This window comes from Anoplolepis gracilipes, chromosome 9, assembly GCF_047496725.1.
Source record: "Anoplolepis gracilipes chromosome 9, ASM4749672v1, whole genome shotgun sequence".
Classification (NCBI taxonomy): domain Eukaryota; kingdom Metazoa; phylum Arthropoda; class Insecta; order Hymenoptera; family Formicidae; genus Anoplolepis; species Anoplolepis gracilipes.
Window position 1 is genome coordinate 8,747,620 of NC_132978.1, and position 16,811 is coordinate 8,764,430.

A 16,811-nucleotide genomic window follows, 5' to 3' on the forward strand; every position below is an offset into this window, starting at 1 on the left:
ATAGATAAATTAAAAAAAGATTTAAACACGTAGAGATAGATATAATTAAATTATAAATAGACAGAGAGATATCAATCTTTAAAAATAATGAAATTTATTCAGGAGAATAATAGTAACATAATTTATAATAATAATTTTTGTAATGCTAAAAAAGAGTGCATTATCTTTTTAAAATTTATTAAAACTTATAAAAATTTTGCAAAAAAAGCCATCTAAATTTATTTTGTTCAAAATAAATTTAATAAATGAAAAACTGTAAAGACATCAAATATGAAAAACATTAGTTTATTTCAAATATGTCGCACAATATGGGAGAAGGGTACATATACAGCTTTCTCTCTGTATATTTATTATGAAAGCTTTTTTTATCGCTAAGTGTAATATAACTACTGCTAGTATCACTACTGTCCTTAACTTAATCATAGGTTTGTTTCAATTGCACTTTCTCCACTTTGTTCCTTGTCTCTTTTCTCTCTCCAAAACTCAGATATATACCTATTTCATTTTAAGCGTAGAAAGCGCAAGAAAGTGCGATTAAAACGTTCTTATTAAGATATATTTCAAGTCCTGTTAAATATCTTATTTTCTGTTGTACAATCACTATATATCAGAGCTGCGTAATACTTATGTAAAAATTACGATATATGCCAGTCACCTATAAAATAAATCAATCTACAATAAAAACTATAATATTTTGTACCACAATGTTAGGAAAAAATAAATTCACTATAATTAGAAAATATGTTCTTATACTTAAAATTGCATCTGATTATACAGTATAACAGATAAACATATTAGTAATTATTTACAAAAAATTAAAACGTCGTTATTATATTAAATAGATGCATAAAATAATGTATTATGTGGATCAGGACATCAGCTATAATATAGAATTAAAGCTCAAAGATACTATATATCAGTGTACAAATATTTAACTATTTTTATCCAATATTTAAAAAGTTTCAGAAACATACTTGCATTCATTCTGATTTTCTTGCTTAATTTCTTAATAATAAATTTTTGCGCTTTTGATAGCTTATTGCACAAGTATTTTACAGAAAAAGATACTTTATATCAGATTATTAAAACACATTACACTAAAGAATTTTTTCTTCTTAGTTAAAATAGTACCTAACTATCTTTGTTGTGTATCGTGAACTCAACAGAGAGGTCAATTTTATATATCTTGTGTAAAACTTAATATAATTTCACGAGAATTTAACGCATATCACCGTACATTTCACACTGCATATTATGTACATGAACACTTTTGTTAATGTCTTAGTATTGTGTGATAAAAATAATGCTTAATAAAAATGTTATCATAGAGAGATATTCTCATTAATAGTTTCAAGGAAACTACTCAAGGGAACTATAGTCAAAAGTACATAAAAGTGTAATGTTAATCAGAAATATTAATGAAATCTTTAAAAAAACAAGAATTCTGTTTAACTAGTATTACGTCCATTTTGATTTTGATCTCATATTTAGATGTTTTTGTAATGGCAATAAACACTATATACAAAAGCTATTGCAATAATTATGTAAATTTTACATAAATTGGTATGAACAAACTAAGAGACTGGCCTACTATATAAATTATTTGTAATAGAATAATCAAGTTGAACAGAAATCATATTTGAAACTTATTATGATTACAAATTTGTTTTTATGAAAACAAAAGTGTGGATACATATGGGAAAAAAAACCCCCAATCTCTTCTTCATTAATCCCATTTAACAAAAAGAAAAACAAAAAAAAAGAAAAAGAATGAAATCCACATTACACATCTTTACCTATAACTTCTTATCATTTATATAGCTTATTCTGCTAAAATTATAATAGTCATTACTAATAGTAAACTAAGCAGATGCTATGCTAACTTATATATTAAAAGTAATTTATCCATGTTTCAAAAGTAGAAAGCATTATAATGATTTTATATATAGGTTCCAAATATGATTGTTCTGTTAATTATTCCAGCAGGTACCATCAGTTGATCACAAAGATTCTGCACATTCAATTAAAGGCAGATAGAGTTGCTAGCAGATCTAAAATCCCCACAAAATTTCACATAAACATCTATCAAAGTATTTTAAGTGCCAAGGAGGTATTTTGTTTTACCTGTAATTTTATACATTAAATTTTGCAAACTAAGCTAAAAAAATGGGATTATTAAATGGGATTGTTCTTACTTACTTGGTTTATCTTATCTCTGAGGTTAATGACCACCAAATACATCCTGGCTGGCAAATACAATATAAAGAAAACCATCTGGATCTTTTTCATTTTGATAGAGCTCAGCCATTGTCAAACTTCCGCTTACTATACTTTTCTGGTTTACTAGTAAGAAGATTGCTTGCGTTGGATTCAGCTGTAGTCGACGTCTTTGCAAAAAGAGAAACAAAAAATATATATATATATATATATACATTTACATATAATTAAGTACATATTTTTTTCTAAAATCTTAAATCTAATTTCTCATATGTTCCTCAAAATTTACCTGATTATTTTACAGAATTCCGCCACAGTTAGAAAATCTGGCACCAGATATTTGCTTTTGTCCAAAAGTGGCAGTTGATTTTCTAATTTGTAACGTTCCACGATGATAGGAATTTTATTCGGATGCAGAGATCGAATTTCTTCTGCACTGACCCATCGCTGCTCTAAATGAACAAAGAAATATCATTTATATATTTACCTCCTTTTTATAAATGTTTAAAATTATTATTCTTAAATATTACACTATTAATAAATCATGTATAAGCAACATAATATTAGATTGAAAATCACAATATAATAAATTTAAAAAAATTTTATTTTGTTTTAAGCGAAATCTTTGATTGTACAAATGCAATGCTTACCAAAAGAATATTTCTGCTTAATCTTTGAACTTTGAGAAAACATTTTTCAGAATATGTATCGAATATTTTTAGAATATATTATACGAAATTATTATTCTAAAGATATAACGTTCTATTTAATATACAACACTGTATTAAATAGAAAATTACAAGAAAAATATAAATCTAGAAAGCAATTTGTTGAAAAAAGTTGACGAGTTGTTGGAGAGACGTTTAAACAATGAGTATGCGTTGCGCGATACAAAAAAAATGGAGGTGTTTCGACTGACCAAAAAAAACGTGCATAAATGTACTCGCGATGCAACGTTCTTTTCTTTTTCTCATCTCGTTCTTCATGCTCGTGTTATCTCTCTTTATATGTAACTGCGCGTTCGTAAGTTTTACTTATCGAATGTGTTTTTCAATTTAAATCAACACGAACATTGTAACGATTTATCTCATTTTGCAGGATAATATCGGATAAAAAAAATATGATAAAAACAATAAAGCTTTTCTCTTTCTTTTAATTCGTTCGACATTTCGTCATCTAACGCACTCGGAGGCTTTAGACTAAACTAAAGCTTTTGTAATAGCAAAAATAACAATTATTTAAGAACAATTTTTAAACATTCCACCTTTTGGATACGAGGTCAAAGGTCAGATCAGGTTAAGATGTAGTATACAGTCCCTTTGTTCCGTACCTACATATTTATCCTCTACTCTATTTCTAATTACAGAACACTTTGATACTGATTTACATACATGCAGCACATATTACTTACCAAATGTACGTCTCTCTTTGTACGATCTTCTAGGTGTCAAATTCATGTTCGTTGTAACGTTACAATGCACTATCACCTACTGCGACGTACGTGACGCGCTATCAGCTGTGGACTCGCTCTCGGGTCAAAATAACGCTAGCTCCCATGCACAACGACGCCGTACGAGATCCGTCAGGTCAGGTTAGGTTAGGTTGATCGGATAAGACGCACCATTCGCAACTACGCAATCGACCAAGGCGATAGTCTCCTCATAGCTATAAGTAGATATTTTAACGCAAAAAAGGATGTTATTAAAAGAATAAAAACTGCTGAGAAACGAGATAAAATTTATATCAACTAAGAGAAAGAATAAGAACAAGATCCAAGATTAATTTTTTTTTTTTTCTGTCTACGCGGTGATGCTTTATTTTTTATATTACGTACAAAGCAATTGCGATATATATATTGTTGCAAAGTAATGAAAATTATGAAAAATTAGTATTTTAGATGTAATCTGTATTTTAGACAAATATATAAATTGTCTTCGAGAAAAAAATTCTTTAGACTCGAGCCACGTGATTTATTGCTTTGTAAAATTTAAAAACTTGTGTTATCCTTTATTCATCTTATTTAAAGTTATGAAGAAAGATGTATATTATTATTTACATGTAAATTATAAGAGGCAATAATATGAATCTTTACGTAAAATGAATTTTATAATATATATATTTATTCATATGGAGCTCATATGTATTCCAGTAGTATTTTTTATTCGCATGTACGTAATATAAAAAATTTTGAAAATTTTTATGTCAACGAACCGTTTGTCATGTTTAAAGAATCATATCTTATTGATAGACTGGAAATTTTAGAAAAACCGTAACATATTTGTTTCTATTGTGAACATTATAAAGCCCGTATCAGACTATGCATTAAAAATTGAAGTTTGAAATTTGACCAATTAAGCAAAACAATTTTAGCTTCCTTTGTTTTGATTAGTCAAATTCTAATCTTCAATTTTTAATGCGTATAGTCTGATACGGGCTTTATAATGACTGGTACTTTTTCATTAAGAGTCATTTCGGACAAGTTCCTATAATAATTTAATCAATGCATAATTATTTAATTATTGAAATATCTCTTAATAGAATTTCTAACTATATAATTTAACATCCTAATCTTATTTTCGTAATCTTTCTCTGTGCGTCAAATTAGAAAAATTAATAATTTTATATCCATATTGATAAAATATAATAAAATGTAATTCTTCTTAGATTAATCAAGTTATGTTAATTTCAGTTTAACCGAAATGATCATAAAAATACGCTATATCTATAGTTCGTTCCATCGGAAACAATTAAAGATCCAATTTTATTAGTAAACTCATTCGACTGATAATGTAATCGAGTACTAATTAAATTCGAGATTGAACGTCATTAACAATGTTAGGATGACAAATTCGAGAAATGCTAAAACGGTAGAAACCCCCTATTTTATTGTTAGAATCCAAGAATCGTTCTAGAATCAATCAGCAACCAAGTTACTTCTCTATTCTATTTCGATACCTTTCCTCAATCCATTTATTCTTAGATACATGTAAAATGAAAATCTTCCGCGTTCTATCTCACACTCGCTTTCTCGCTCTACGTGTATCATCTGACAAAAAAATGCAGAGTAAGAACGTTCCAGTTGATAGGTAGAACAGCTGTTTTAGAATACAGACGAATCCAGAATAAAGGATAATAGAGGAGCGTCCACTGTACGCACACAACAAACTGGACGGGAGTTTCGGATCGACAGGTGTCGCCCTCTCGCGAGCAGACGGCGTTCCTTATCCTCGACGACAGTCTGGGCAAATCTGTTCTACATTGTCCCGCGAAATATCCGATGACGTATGCCTCCGTCATGAAGCACAAAGTGCTCACGCGAGCATTCGCATCAATATAATACCGGTTCGGGAGTGTCGCGGCAAAGCTCGTCGACGCGATCGTTGTGGACGTCGAGGGTCGCTCCGAGGAAAAGAAAAAAAAACCAAAGCTATCTCGTTACCGGTCGTCCGAAACGTCAAATTGGACGATATCGGTCCGCGAGCGTTCGGACGGTCGTCTAGGTGAAACGACACGTTTCGCGGCACCGCGGAGTGTGTTGCTGCGTGTCGCGAACGGCGACCGAGTACGTACGATATACGGACGTCTGTACGCGCGCGGGGACGGAAGGACGGACGGACGGACGGACGGTGTATAACGTGCGCCACACGAGATAGAGAAAGAGGGGGGGGGGGAGAGAGAGAGAAACGTTTTTCCGACCGGCTCTGACGGCGCGCGAGAAGGGGCGGCGGTCTCGTCGAGTGAAAGATCAACAAAGAGACCGAACCGCGGGCGCGAACACACTCGGTTCCGGCGACGGACAACACGTCGCGTTGATTGCGCGTGACGAACGTATCCAGGAAATATCGTCGCGGTCGTCGTGGAACGGCGTCGGGAGTTGGACGAACGAGCTGAGAACGAAGAGCTGGCGACTGGTGCGGAAAGCGAAGGCGGCCGCCCCCCCCCCTCTCTCTCTCTCTCTCTCTCTCGCGCGCGCGCGAACACCTGTGCGTGTCGCGGGTATACATCGCACGCCCGTGCGGTGCGAACAGTCGCATCCCGACACCGCTGCTCGTCGTATGTAGATACGCACGGCGAGAGATAAGTCATGCAGCAGGAGTCACCGGAAGCGGCGGTCGCGTCGCGCTGCCGCGCGTAACCGTAAAGATCCGTCCTCGCGTATATTACGGCGTGTGATCTCCCTCGTTCCCCTCCTCCCCCCCCCCTCGCGTTTCCCCTCCCCTGATCCGTCGGGGGGCATTAACACGAGGGACCGTCGCGCGTTTCGATCGTGTGCGAGTGCGCGTGCTGTGCCCGTGTCCTTATATACGTGTGTCTCTCTGTTTCGTGCGCGTCCGTACCGGATATCAACCCCGGTTGATCGGTCGTCAACAGTCTCCGACGTTTGTGACCGACGTTGCGTTTCGTGCGGGGTGGAAAAAGAATAAACATGGTGGTGGTGTGAGAGCGCGACGGAAAGGGCGACGAGATCGAGCGAGACGGACGGACGGATAGATAGATAGATAGATAGATAGATAGATAGAAAGATAAATAGATAGATAGACGAAGAGGGGAAGAGTCGAGAGCGTGGACGGAAAAGAGCGAGAGGAAGAGCGACGGCAGCAGTGTAACAGCGATCGGCCAGGAGTCAGTACGCTAGAAGCGACGAATTCGATCGGCGTTTCCTTTGTCCGGGTTTCGGAGAGAAAAAGAAAGAGAGAGAGAGAGAGAGAGAGAGAAAGACAGAAAAAGTGATTCGCGGATCGTTTCGGCGAACGGCCGGATTGATGCCGATGATACGACGACGTCTCGCGCAACCGTCGAGACGTGGCCTGCGAGCTTACATCGCCGTCCGAGTGGATTTTCATGCGCGCTGTCAACACGCCGTTGTCCGGCACGAAAGTATCAGCTGGGACTGCTGCCGCGTCGAGCCGCGACGTTACTAATCGACCAACAACGGCGACTACGTCGGAGTACATGGTGTTATGTGGCCGTCGATCGAGGCCCGCGTGATTCATCGGTGCCGGTGACGAAAAGCAGGAATTTTCAAGAAATTGAAGGAAGAATGTGAGCTAGGATGTGAGAAACGTAGGAAATATTCAGTGGAAAAAGAAAGAGACGGATGAAGAGAAGAAAAGAAAATTAAACGATTCACATACACACTCGGCCATTCGGATATCTAATAAAAATACGGAGAAGAGGAGAATACGTACATCTCTCGAGACTATTAACCGGCTTTCACCCCGCGAGTGCGAACAAGTGCGTGCGTTGGTGCGAAATTTCTGTCATTCGCGTAAAGTGTATAATTTGCCTATGTGAATCTGTGAATGTTTCTGCAAATTGGTGATCGCGCGACAGATAAATCAACGGAGAAGAAGATACAATTTACATGACGGATACTCATCGACAAGAAGAGGAGCAGTCATTAATCCGGTCATCGAATCGGCGAGTCGCGAAGACCTAGTGAATAGATTTGCCGAGGGTATTTTCGGACACTGACGAGCGAAGAAACAGAATGGAACAACAACGGCACGGGCACGGGCACGGGCACGGGCACGGGCACGGACACGGACACGGACACGGACACAAGGACTGCGGCGGAGTCGTCAAACTCGCGACGGCCCGGTGCCAATAACCTGCGCGTGTAACCAGTCGGAGGTTGGTCGGTTAGCCGTTTCCTCGCACGGCGATGATGCGTTCGCCCCCGTCGCGCGTGACAGATCGTAAAATTAGAAGACGTTCGGTGGTCCGCGCGAGCGAAACTGAAAAGAAGGACGTGGCGTGCGAGCGACGACATCGCGATCGTCGCAGGAGAAAAGGTTCGGATGGTAGACACCGGGTGACAGCATTCGACGTGCGGGATTCCCGCTGGCGGATCGACGTGCGTGACAGTGTGCGTGACGAAAGTGCGGTTCCATAGTTCCTGCTCTCTTCGCTTCTTCGTTCTTCGGCTTTCCTTTCCCTCGTTGAACGCGAGTGCGAGGATCGCCTTGGTGTTGGAGAGTCGCGTCGAGCTGATGGTCGACCGGAGGAGATATCGGTCGATTAAACGCGCGCCCGTTCGAAGGAAGCGCGGGTGCAACTTGTCTAGTCCGCTGCATTTACGTGTGCGAGAGTCGCCGCGATTCCCGGGAATATAATCGGAGGAATTGATTTCGTACCTAACCACCGGCAGCACCACGTGCGACTCATTCCGACGAGTCATTTCTCATGCAATCTGGCTCTCGTCGTTTCCCGGGAGCAACGAATCGCACCGTCCCGTCCGGAAGCTGGGCATTTTCCGGCTTTATTCAGAACGAGACTGATCCATCGCGCACGGTTCCTGTAGTCGATTATAATTTATTTAAACCGCGCGATCAGGACGCAGCTTGATCTCGAAGCCGTCGTCGTCCTAACGGAGCAGCATGTCTCTCATCGAGTCTAGGTTATTATTTTTCGACAAGTCCGGCGAGAAAACGCGTGGGAGAAAGCGTGGAGAAACGCTGATCGCGCGTGAAAACTAATTGGTGTATTAATCTCGATGACGAGCCCCGACAAGGACAGACAGAGCGGACGCGAACAAATGGGCACCAATGATTAGCTTGGCTCTATCGGCGGCGGCAAGCAGGATCGAGATGCCCCTCTCCAAATCGAATCCGTTCGTGCCAGCGAGCGCGATCTCGACGCAACCGTACATCTCGAGCAGCGAGAGCAGCAACCATCTGCCGCCGATCATCAAAGGTACCGGGTTGAAACAGACCGGTGACAGCGGCGGAGGCGGAGGCGGAGGCGGAGGCGGAGGTGGAGGCGGAGGCGGTGGCGGCGACGGTGACGGCGACGCCGACGAGTTCGTGCCTTACACGGGCACTTATCAGAGACTACCGTGGAAAGGCGAGGGCTTCTGGCACGTGAGCCACAACGCCAGCCACAACTCGCACTCGCAGCCCAACAGCCAGTCGAGTAGTCCGGTGGTGAGAAACGGTCGTTCCGATGGCAACTCCAATAGCGGTAGCGGACGTGGTGCCGGCGGCGCAGGTGAGGGTGGCGGTGGCGGAAGTGTCGCTGGAAGTGGCAGCGCTGGCGGTGGCGGAGGTGGAAACGGCGGTAGCAGCAGCAACAGCATCGTCAGCGTCAAACCAAAGACAGCGACCATCACGCCGGAGATGGTAATGAAGCTGTACATGAACAAGCTGACGCCGTACGAGCATCACGAGATCTTCAATTACCAGCAGATCTACTTCATCGGGGCGAATGCGAAGAAACGGCCGGGCATCATCGGCCGGCCCAACAACAACGAGTACGACAACGAACAGGGCTCGTACATCCATGTGCCACACGACCACGTGGCGTATCGCTACGAAGTGCTGCGCGTGATCGGCAAGGGCTCGTTCGGCCAGGTGGTCAAGGCCTACGATCACAAGACGCACGAACACGTGGCGCTCAAGATGGTGCGCAACGAGAAGCGCTTCCACCGTCAGGCACACGAGGAGATACGCATATTGCGTAAGCTACGCGAGCAGGACAAAGACAACACCATGAACATCATCCATATGTTCGACTCCTTCACCTTCCGCTGCCACATGTGCATCACCTTCGAACTGCTTAGCATCAATTTATATGAGCTCATCAAAAAGAACAACTTCAAGGGCTTCAGTTTGCAACTCGTGCGTAAATTCTCGCACTCGCTTCTACTCTGCCTGGATGCGCTCTACAAGAACAAGATCATACACTGCGACATGAAGCCGGAGAACGTGTTGCTCAAACAGCAAGGTCGCAGCGGGATCAAGGTGATTACACAATATTTACGTATATTTTATTTAATATTTTGTCTCTCGTAAACTAAAGAGTTTGAAATATTTATTATTACAACATTTGCACTTATTCACAGGCTCTTTAAAATTTCTCGTATTTCTGTGTGTGTGTGTGTGTGTGTTTTTTTTTTTGTTAGAATTATATGATGTAAAAATAATTTTATACAAGTTAATAATCAGTCACTTTTACACAGATAATCGATATGCTGTTATATATAATTAAAGGATTTATAAATAACTTTTCAGAAACGTTTGGACCGAATGCATGTATTTCGTTGAAATATAGATGATTAAACGAGCAGTAATTATTGTGATTGTATTAAGAGTCGCGTGTGTTAAAAAAACAATTAAAATATATTTATTGCAACAATAAAGACTTTAAAACCTCTTTTTCTAAATTGGGGAAAATTAATTTTATAAATTTATTTCTTGATAAGATTTTTTATTTATCAAAAATAGGTTAAAGATTACCACTAAACTCTTCAATTACTAATCCTGATTGCGAATTAGTGCCTTTATTAATATGTAACTTGAAGCGCGTCAAATTTCTTTTGTAAAGAAGATACAATATTTGTAAACAAAAACTGAAGGCATCTAGTCTCCGAGACAATATAATAAATTCTCGATATACAACATACAATATTTTTCTTTCTGATAATATTTGCAAAATAAGATCTCGAGTTTCTCTCGACGGTATCTCGAAGAGCCACTTATTATTCCTCGTAATGTGATCCTTTATTGACATTTCTTTATATGGTTTACACACGGAAGACTTTATTGCTCCTCTTTAAAATAACGACATACGTTGATGACATACATTAAGAAGAATGACATTCTGCAAACTATCAAAATCTCTCTTTTTATTTATTTATCTAAATTTTGTTCTTTTATACACGTTTCGAATATTCTATCAAATCTACTGTTTAAATGTATATAGATTACTTTTTTGCATTTTGACGTTTTCATTTTGTATGTACATACATACACACAAAAACACACACATATACACACCTGTACTCGCACGCTCTACAAACATCCTTACTTTCGTGAAACTGAGCTTTCAATTAAAGCTAATGGATAAACCGCTTCGCCCACGAAACATTTTCCGTATATATATATATATACAGCCGACTTTTAGCTCCGTTTCCGGACATCCGATATTGAGAGAATCACGCAGAAAGTGCGATCAAAGACTGCTTTTTCCTTCGTGAATAATACGACATACTCGTCGCGCTTCCAAAACCAACCGGATTCCACGAATTCACGGTTAACCGACAGACCAAAAAGAACGTGCGATGCGGGAAACGATCTTTCTTGTCTCTGAGTGTGCAGATACCGCAAGACGTAAACATTGTTTAAATGGCTCCCGTTCGTGTTAAACGTGTAGCCGTGCCACACTTTTGACGATTCGCACTGTATGTGCGTTTTCGAGCAATGTTCCACTTGTGAGAGACAGTAGTTATAAGAGATATCATGAATATTACGTCTCACATATCGCGTGTGTGTGTGTGTGTGTGTGTGTGTGTGTGTGTGTGTGTGTGTGTGAGAAACTACCGATATATATATATATAGATAGTGGGAATTCTACTAATGCTATATTTTTCAAGCCGGGATCTGTACATCTGCAGAGGTTCTGGTACGCGTAGCAAACTCTGGTCCATTACCTGATTCCATTTATGCTTTTAATGGTAATTGGTAACATATATATATATATAATATACGCGAGATACATTGTATTCTTTCTAATTTATATATTACATTATATAAATTTATACATTATATTAGAATTCATAATTTAAACGAATTCTGTAGGAGTATTATGTAGAAACAATTAACGCGCGTTGAACTGTAATATTTTACATGCAAATTAATTTTAACGTATTGAATAAAAAAGTATTACTTTCAAGAAAATTGCCAACTTTTTCTTTAAAACTAATACTGCATATTTTATCATACGTTTTATTTTATATATATATATATATATATATAATATATACGCTATTATAATTCTCTTAGCTTATTTTGAAAAAAAATTATTAAGTAGAATATTAGAGAATTTTATCAATATGTGAATAATTAAAAATCTTTATATTTGGATATTATATGACGTATATGTTACTTAATTATTTTAAACATTATTTAGATATAAACCTGAAATCACGAATAATAATAAATGATTATCCAGTTTGTAATCCTTAATCCTTTACTTCCTTGTCTTGGCAGTGAACGTGCAAGAATGCGTACGAGCGGAATCGTATTACCTTCACCAACTGTAGCATTCACACGCAAGTTCACAAAACTTTGCGAGAGTAAAACCTGCCTGTGCTGGATCGTGACCTTGCGAGGCCGCACGGTGGTTTACTTTGATGCCGACGGCGTTCGCACCAGGTCGTAAAGCTAAGGGGCTAAGTGCTGGAAATGGGCAAAAATTAGATTTGCTTGCTCCTTCTAAATGGTCGTAACTAACGCGACGGGCGGCTTCTCCGATGACCTTTCGATGCTTGAAGTTTGAGGTCGATCGCGACACGTGACTTTTTCTATGATTTTTGTGATTGTTTTCGTAAATAATGTTTGACAAGTATTCAACGCTGTGATTCAGATTCAAACTCGTATCAACCAGTCGAAAATAGTCGGATTTTCTGATAGATAATGCGTTCCTTTCACGTTCTTTTGCACAAAAAACACCTGATTAAGCTTGATCAAAAAGATGTCATATTCCCATAGTCATTGATTATTTTATTAAATAAAATATTAATAGAAATTGAAATAAAATATTATACATTTTATAAATAAAATATTTATATAGAAATAATCTACTAAAATGAGTCTTTATGATATAACTTTGACGTGACTTCCAAGAAATTGATGTTATGTAATGACTATACATTATCTAACGACTTTTCATTGGCATTATCAATGTTGTATTATCGAGAGAGCTCCCAAAAAAACCGTGAAAAAAAGTATTACTAGCGGAAATCTCCACTGAGGTGTGAATTAAGATTGAATGCCGAGCAATGAGTCGTATCGAAGCACAAAATCGAACCTGAATTAAGACAAAGCCATGTTTCTTCCCGAAACGTAATTTTCACAGTTGTATAATTAACGTTCGGAATTGTTTTGAATTTTCAACTTTGAGGGCAATATTTAACGATTCAATGTCGACACGAATGCGCTGCAATATTATTGCAAAAGTAGAAGTAGAACAATTACTATTATGGCAGGATTTTTTTGAAATAATTATCGAACAGTCGCAAAAGATTCTGTGGAAGTAAAACTCAATTATGATTCGCAGTAAAATTTCCAGTAGTAATTATTGAGATTACGGGATCAGAATATGAATATTCAAAATCAGCGTGTGTTTGAAAGATCGTCGAGATTTTCCAATTCGACTCTTAATATTTGAGTAACTTTTGCCGAGTGTCTCTTCTCGTGTCGTTTTATCATTATCTACATGAGGCATAATTGATCTTTCGTAACATATCATTTCGACGGAGTCGACACGCATGATATCATTGATTTTTTTTGACACGTGCTGCTATGTTTCGTCTACTTTGCTTTTTTCTCTTATTTGGAATCTAATATGGATCACTATTTGATGATAAAATGTCATTTGTATTCCTTTACAATATATATTGGTTCATATTCAGTATCTCTCGTATAATTAATATAACAGATAGATATATAATAATTTATTGTAATTATAAATGCAGAGCGAGAAAGTAATTTAAATTAAATTAGACTTGTCAATTAATTAAATCAGATTGGTAATGAAATAACATCAAAATTTGCAGATGCGCTTAAATATTAATTATTGTATGAATAAAAGTGTTAATATTGCACGTCACTGTACTATATAATATTGTGCGCTAATATTTACTCTTCGCAATCTATACATTTTTAATTATAAATGTATAAAGAGAGATAGAGAGAGTATTTTATATATAAAGAGAGAAATTATTTATATTTAATAAAATATTTATTTATATGTTATAGATTAGAAAGCGCGGATTAAATTTTAATTGTAAATAGAAAGTATGGGTTTTAATATCATACATTGTGTAGTACTTAAAATGAATAAAAGTAGAATGTCAGGTATCTATTAATTATGAATAAAGAACACGCGCGTTTATATATATATATATATATATATATATATATATATGTGTGTGTGTGTGTGTGTGTGTGTGTGCACCACTTTACGCGTAAATACATGTACTACACACACATACAATATTGTGAATTCCATTTTGATGAGAATAAACGGATGTCATGTCTGCGAATTACTTTTCCCATTGTCTGCATGTTTCCTATCACATGGATTGCAATGAATATATTCTCAATATCCTTTCGATTCTAAGAGTCTTTCTCTTTCTTTCTAACTGGTATTTATTATCGGCTCGAATTAATTGACAATCAAGATGTATGGATATATCACTTCCATCATAACAGCTTTCTAATTTAAATTTTCAGTTAGAATTATTATATTCGATTTCTGTTATTCATAAACTAATCTGTTAATTTCAATTGAAAAAATTAAGAAAATTTAAATAATTATAATAATTGAATAATTTACGTAAAACTTTAGAAATTAAAACACATTACGATTGAAATAAAAAATAAAAGATTATTATTCTCCTAATTTGTACATTTTTCATATATTATCAATTATTTATATTACAAAAATAAATCTTGCAATTCATGATTTTTACAAGAATATCTGACGTTGAGTTCGAAATTTTTAGTTTCGCGTCGAATGTGTTAACTCGATAACTGTAATTTTCAGTTCGTATTTAATCATCTGTGGCGATATTGTAATGTATGATGTTCGCACGGTATGCTCGGCATGGAATGAAAAGCACGCTCGAAATTTGATAGGTGTGGAATCCCACATCAGAGATATATACGGGAATATATTTACCATCGATTTATCGATACAGTTTTGAATGTAAATTAAGTGTTACGGGACATGCCTATCACGAGATTGGATTTGCGTATACCGCGGAGTAAAATTAAAAAGAATTCAATTATTTTATATTTTAGCCCTTTTTTACAGGAATGCGCGGTTATATTTCTCCAAATTAAAATAAAAAGATTCAGCGCAAACGCGGGTTTAATTGTTTATTGACATATTTTATTACGCCAATTATAGGAAAAACAAAATTATCAGGATACATGTGCATACAGAATGCAAAATATTGCTCGTAAATTCCATTTACGAGTGGAAATTAACGATAAAAATGCTCATGTTACCGAAACGTTAAAATAATTCTCGCCGAAAACAATTCAATGTTCTGTTTGCGAAAGTGTTTTAAACTACAACACAGGAGATGAAACTTGTATGATGATACACACACAGACACACTAAATGTATTCCGAAACTTTAAAGGAATTCAACGAGAGAGAGAGAAAGAGCGACATTAAAATTTACAGCTCCTATCGCGCATACACTTGGAGTTTCTCGCATTAATATCCCGCACTGAACAGGCAACCTACAAACAATCTACAAAGTGTGGAGAAGTCTCTCGATATCCAGACTCTCGAAGGATTCGTAAAATTTGCACGCGGCAACAGTCCCGTCCGCCTTTCTTCCGTTATCTTCACTGCCGTTGTAATACCACACGTTTTGGTTTATCGATAATTGTTTGCCGTTAAATAAAACGAAGAGACCGAGAAGGGACCGAGAAGGGACCGAGAAAATGAAACGGAAAAGAGGAGGATGACAACGTTCGCTCGACTCGCTATCGTGGGAAGGAAACTCGAACGATCGGCTTTTCAAAGTGCGTGCTCGGGGCGACGTTAACGACAGTTGAAATTTTCCGACTGGCTTCGTTTCGACTTTGATAACAGCGACGACGATCCAGAGAAGCCTCGTTCCCGTCGCGAATGGCTTTTCCGGTACGACGTCGTTGTACTTCCCTGGCGTCTTGTCGATCAATAGGAAGTACGTATGTACCAGATATACCTCACCATTACACGTTCGCCTAATCACACACACACACACACACACACACACACACACGGATCTAGTCTGGCATCCCGACAGACTACTATTACTCGTTGGTAGAAATAAATATTTGACATCCTCCTTTTATACATATGTATATATATATATATATATATATATATATATATATATATATATATATATATATATATAAGTATTTCACCATTTTATTTTTTGACGGCGATCAAATTGAATCACTATCAACCATTTTCCCATTGACTTATATCTCCTGACGAAATGTGTTTGATGTGTATATAAAAAGCGAGAAAATTAAGTATCTGTTCGATTTATTCTCGATCGTATCCAATTTTTCAATTCTAGATTTTCATCTGGAAGCCAATTCGTACATATAAATGCGTCTCGTGTTGAATGCTAGCCAAAAATCATGCTCAGCACATCTGGGAACTATCGCGAGAAATGTGGCGTGAATATCAGTTGCTGAGAATACGTTCTATCTTTGATCGCAACAAGTAATCTACGATTATGTAAAGGAGAGCAAGCGATTTAAAAACTATCTTTCTCCAAAATTTTTCATAGCATAGATTTTTATCTCATTTCTTTAATACATAGTTATATTTTACTTACAAATATTTAACAGAAGATTAAGAAAAGCAAGTAAAGTTTTTTTTTTTTTTTTTTTTTTTACATTCAATATCGATTGAACGATTTATATCTGCCCATTCTGCATAATTATTTTCAGACAGCTATAGTGAGATTTACTGCGTGCGAAACGACGTTCTCGAAGGCGAGGCAAGGAACGAGTATCGTGGCCGATTAATAATCGCGACCCGATTTTTCGATAAGCGATCGCGTGAATTCAAACG

General features: G+C 37.3%; 2 protein-coding genes across 4 annotated transcripts in view; one reads left to right on the forward strand and one right to left on the reverse strand.

Annotated features, from left to right (window-relative positions):
- Nucleotides 1–269: 269 nt before the first annotated feature.
- On the reverse strand, nt 270–5,252 carry LOC140669549 (microtubule-associated protein 1 light chain 3 alpha). Of its 3 annotated transcripts, XM_072899516.1 has the most exons (5): nt 5,173–5,252; nt 3,629–3,882; nt 2,507–2,669; nt 2,200–2,387; nt 270–2,124 (listed from the first exon to the last, which is right to left on the reverse strand). In XM_072899516.1, exons 2-4 carry the CDS (start codon nt 3,672–3,674, stop codon nt 2,222–2,224), a joined length of 375 nt encoding a protein of 124 aa, XP_072755617.1. In that variant the 5' UTR covers nt 3,675–3,882; nt 5,173–5,252; the 3' UTR covers nt 270–2,124; nt 2,200–2,221. The 3 variants fall into 3 exon arrangements, with proteins under 3 accessions (XP_072755617.1, XP_072755619.1, XP_072755618.1); XM_072899518.1 differs by lacking the exon at nt 5,173–5,252 and having other exon boundaries at nt 270–655; XM_072899517.1 differs by lacking the exon at nt 5,173–5,252 and having other exon boundaries at nt 270–2,051.
- A 126-nt stretch (nt 5,253–5,378) lies between these two features.
- LOC140669545 (uncharacterized) overlaps nt 5,379–16,811 on the forward strand; it is a 43,202-nt gene continuing 31,769 nt past the window's right edge. The window contains exon 1 of the mRNA XM_072899496.1: nt 5,379–9,959. Coding sequence (XP_072755597.1) covers nt 8,766–9,959 — 1,194 coding nt within the window. The 5' untranslated portion in view covers nt 5,379–8,765. The remainder of the gene's footprint in view (nt 9,960–16,811) is intronic.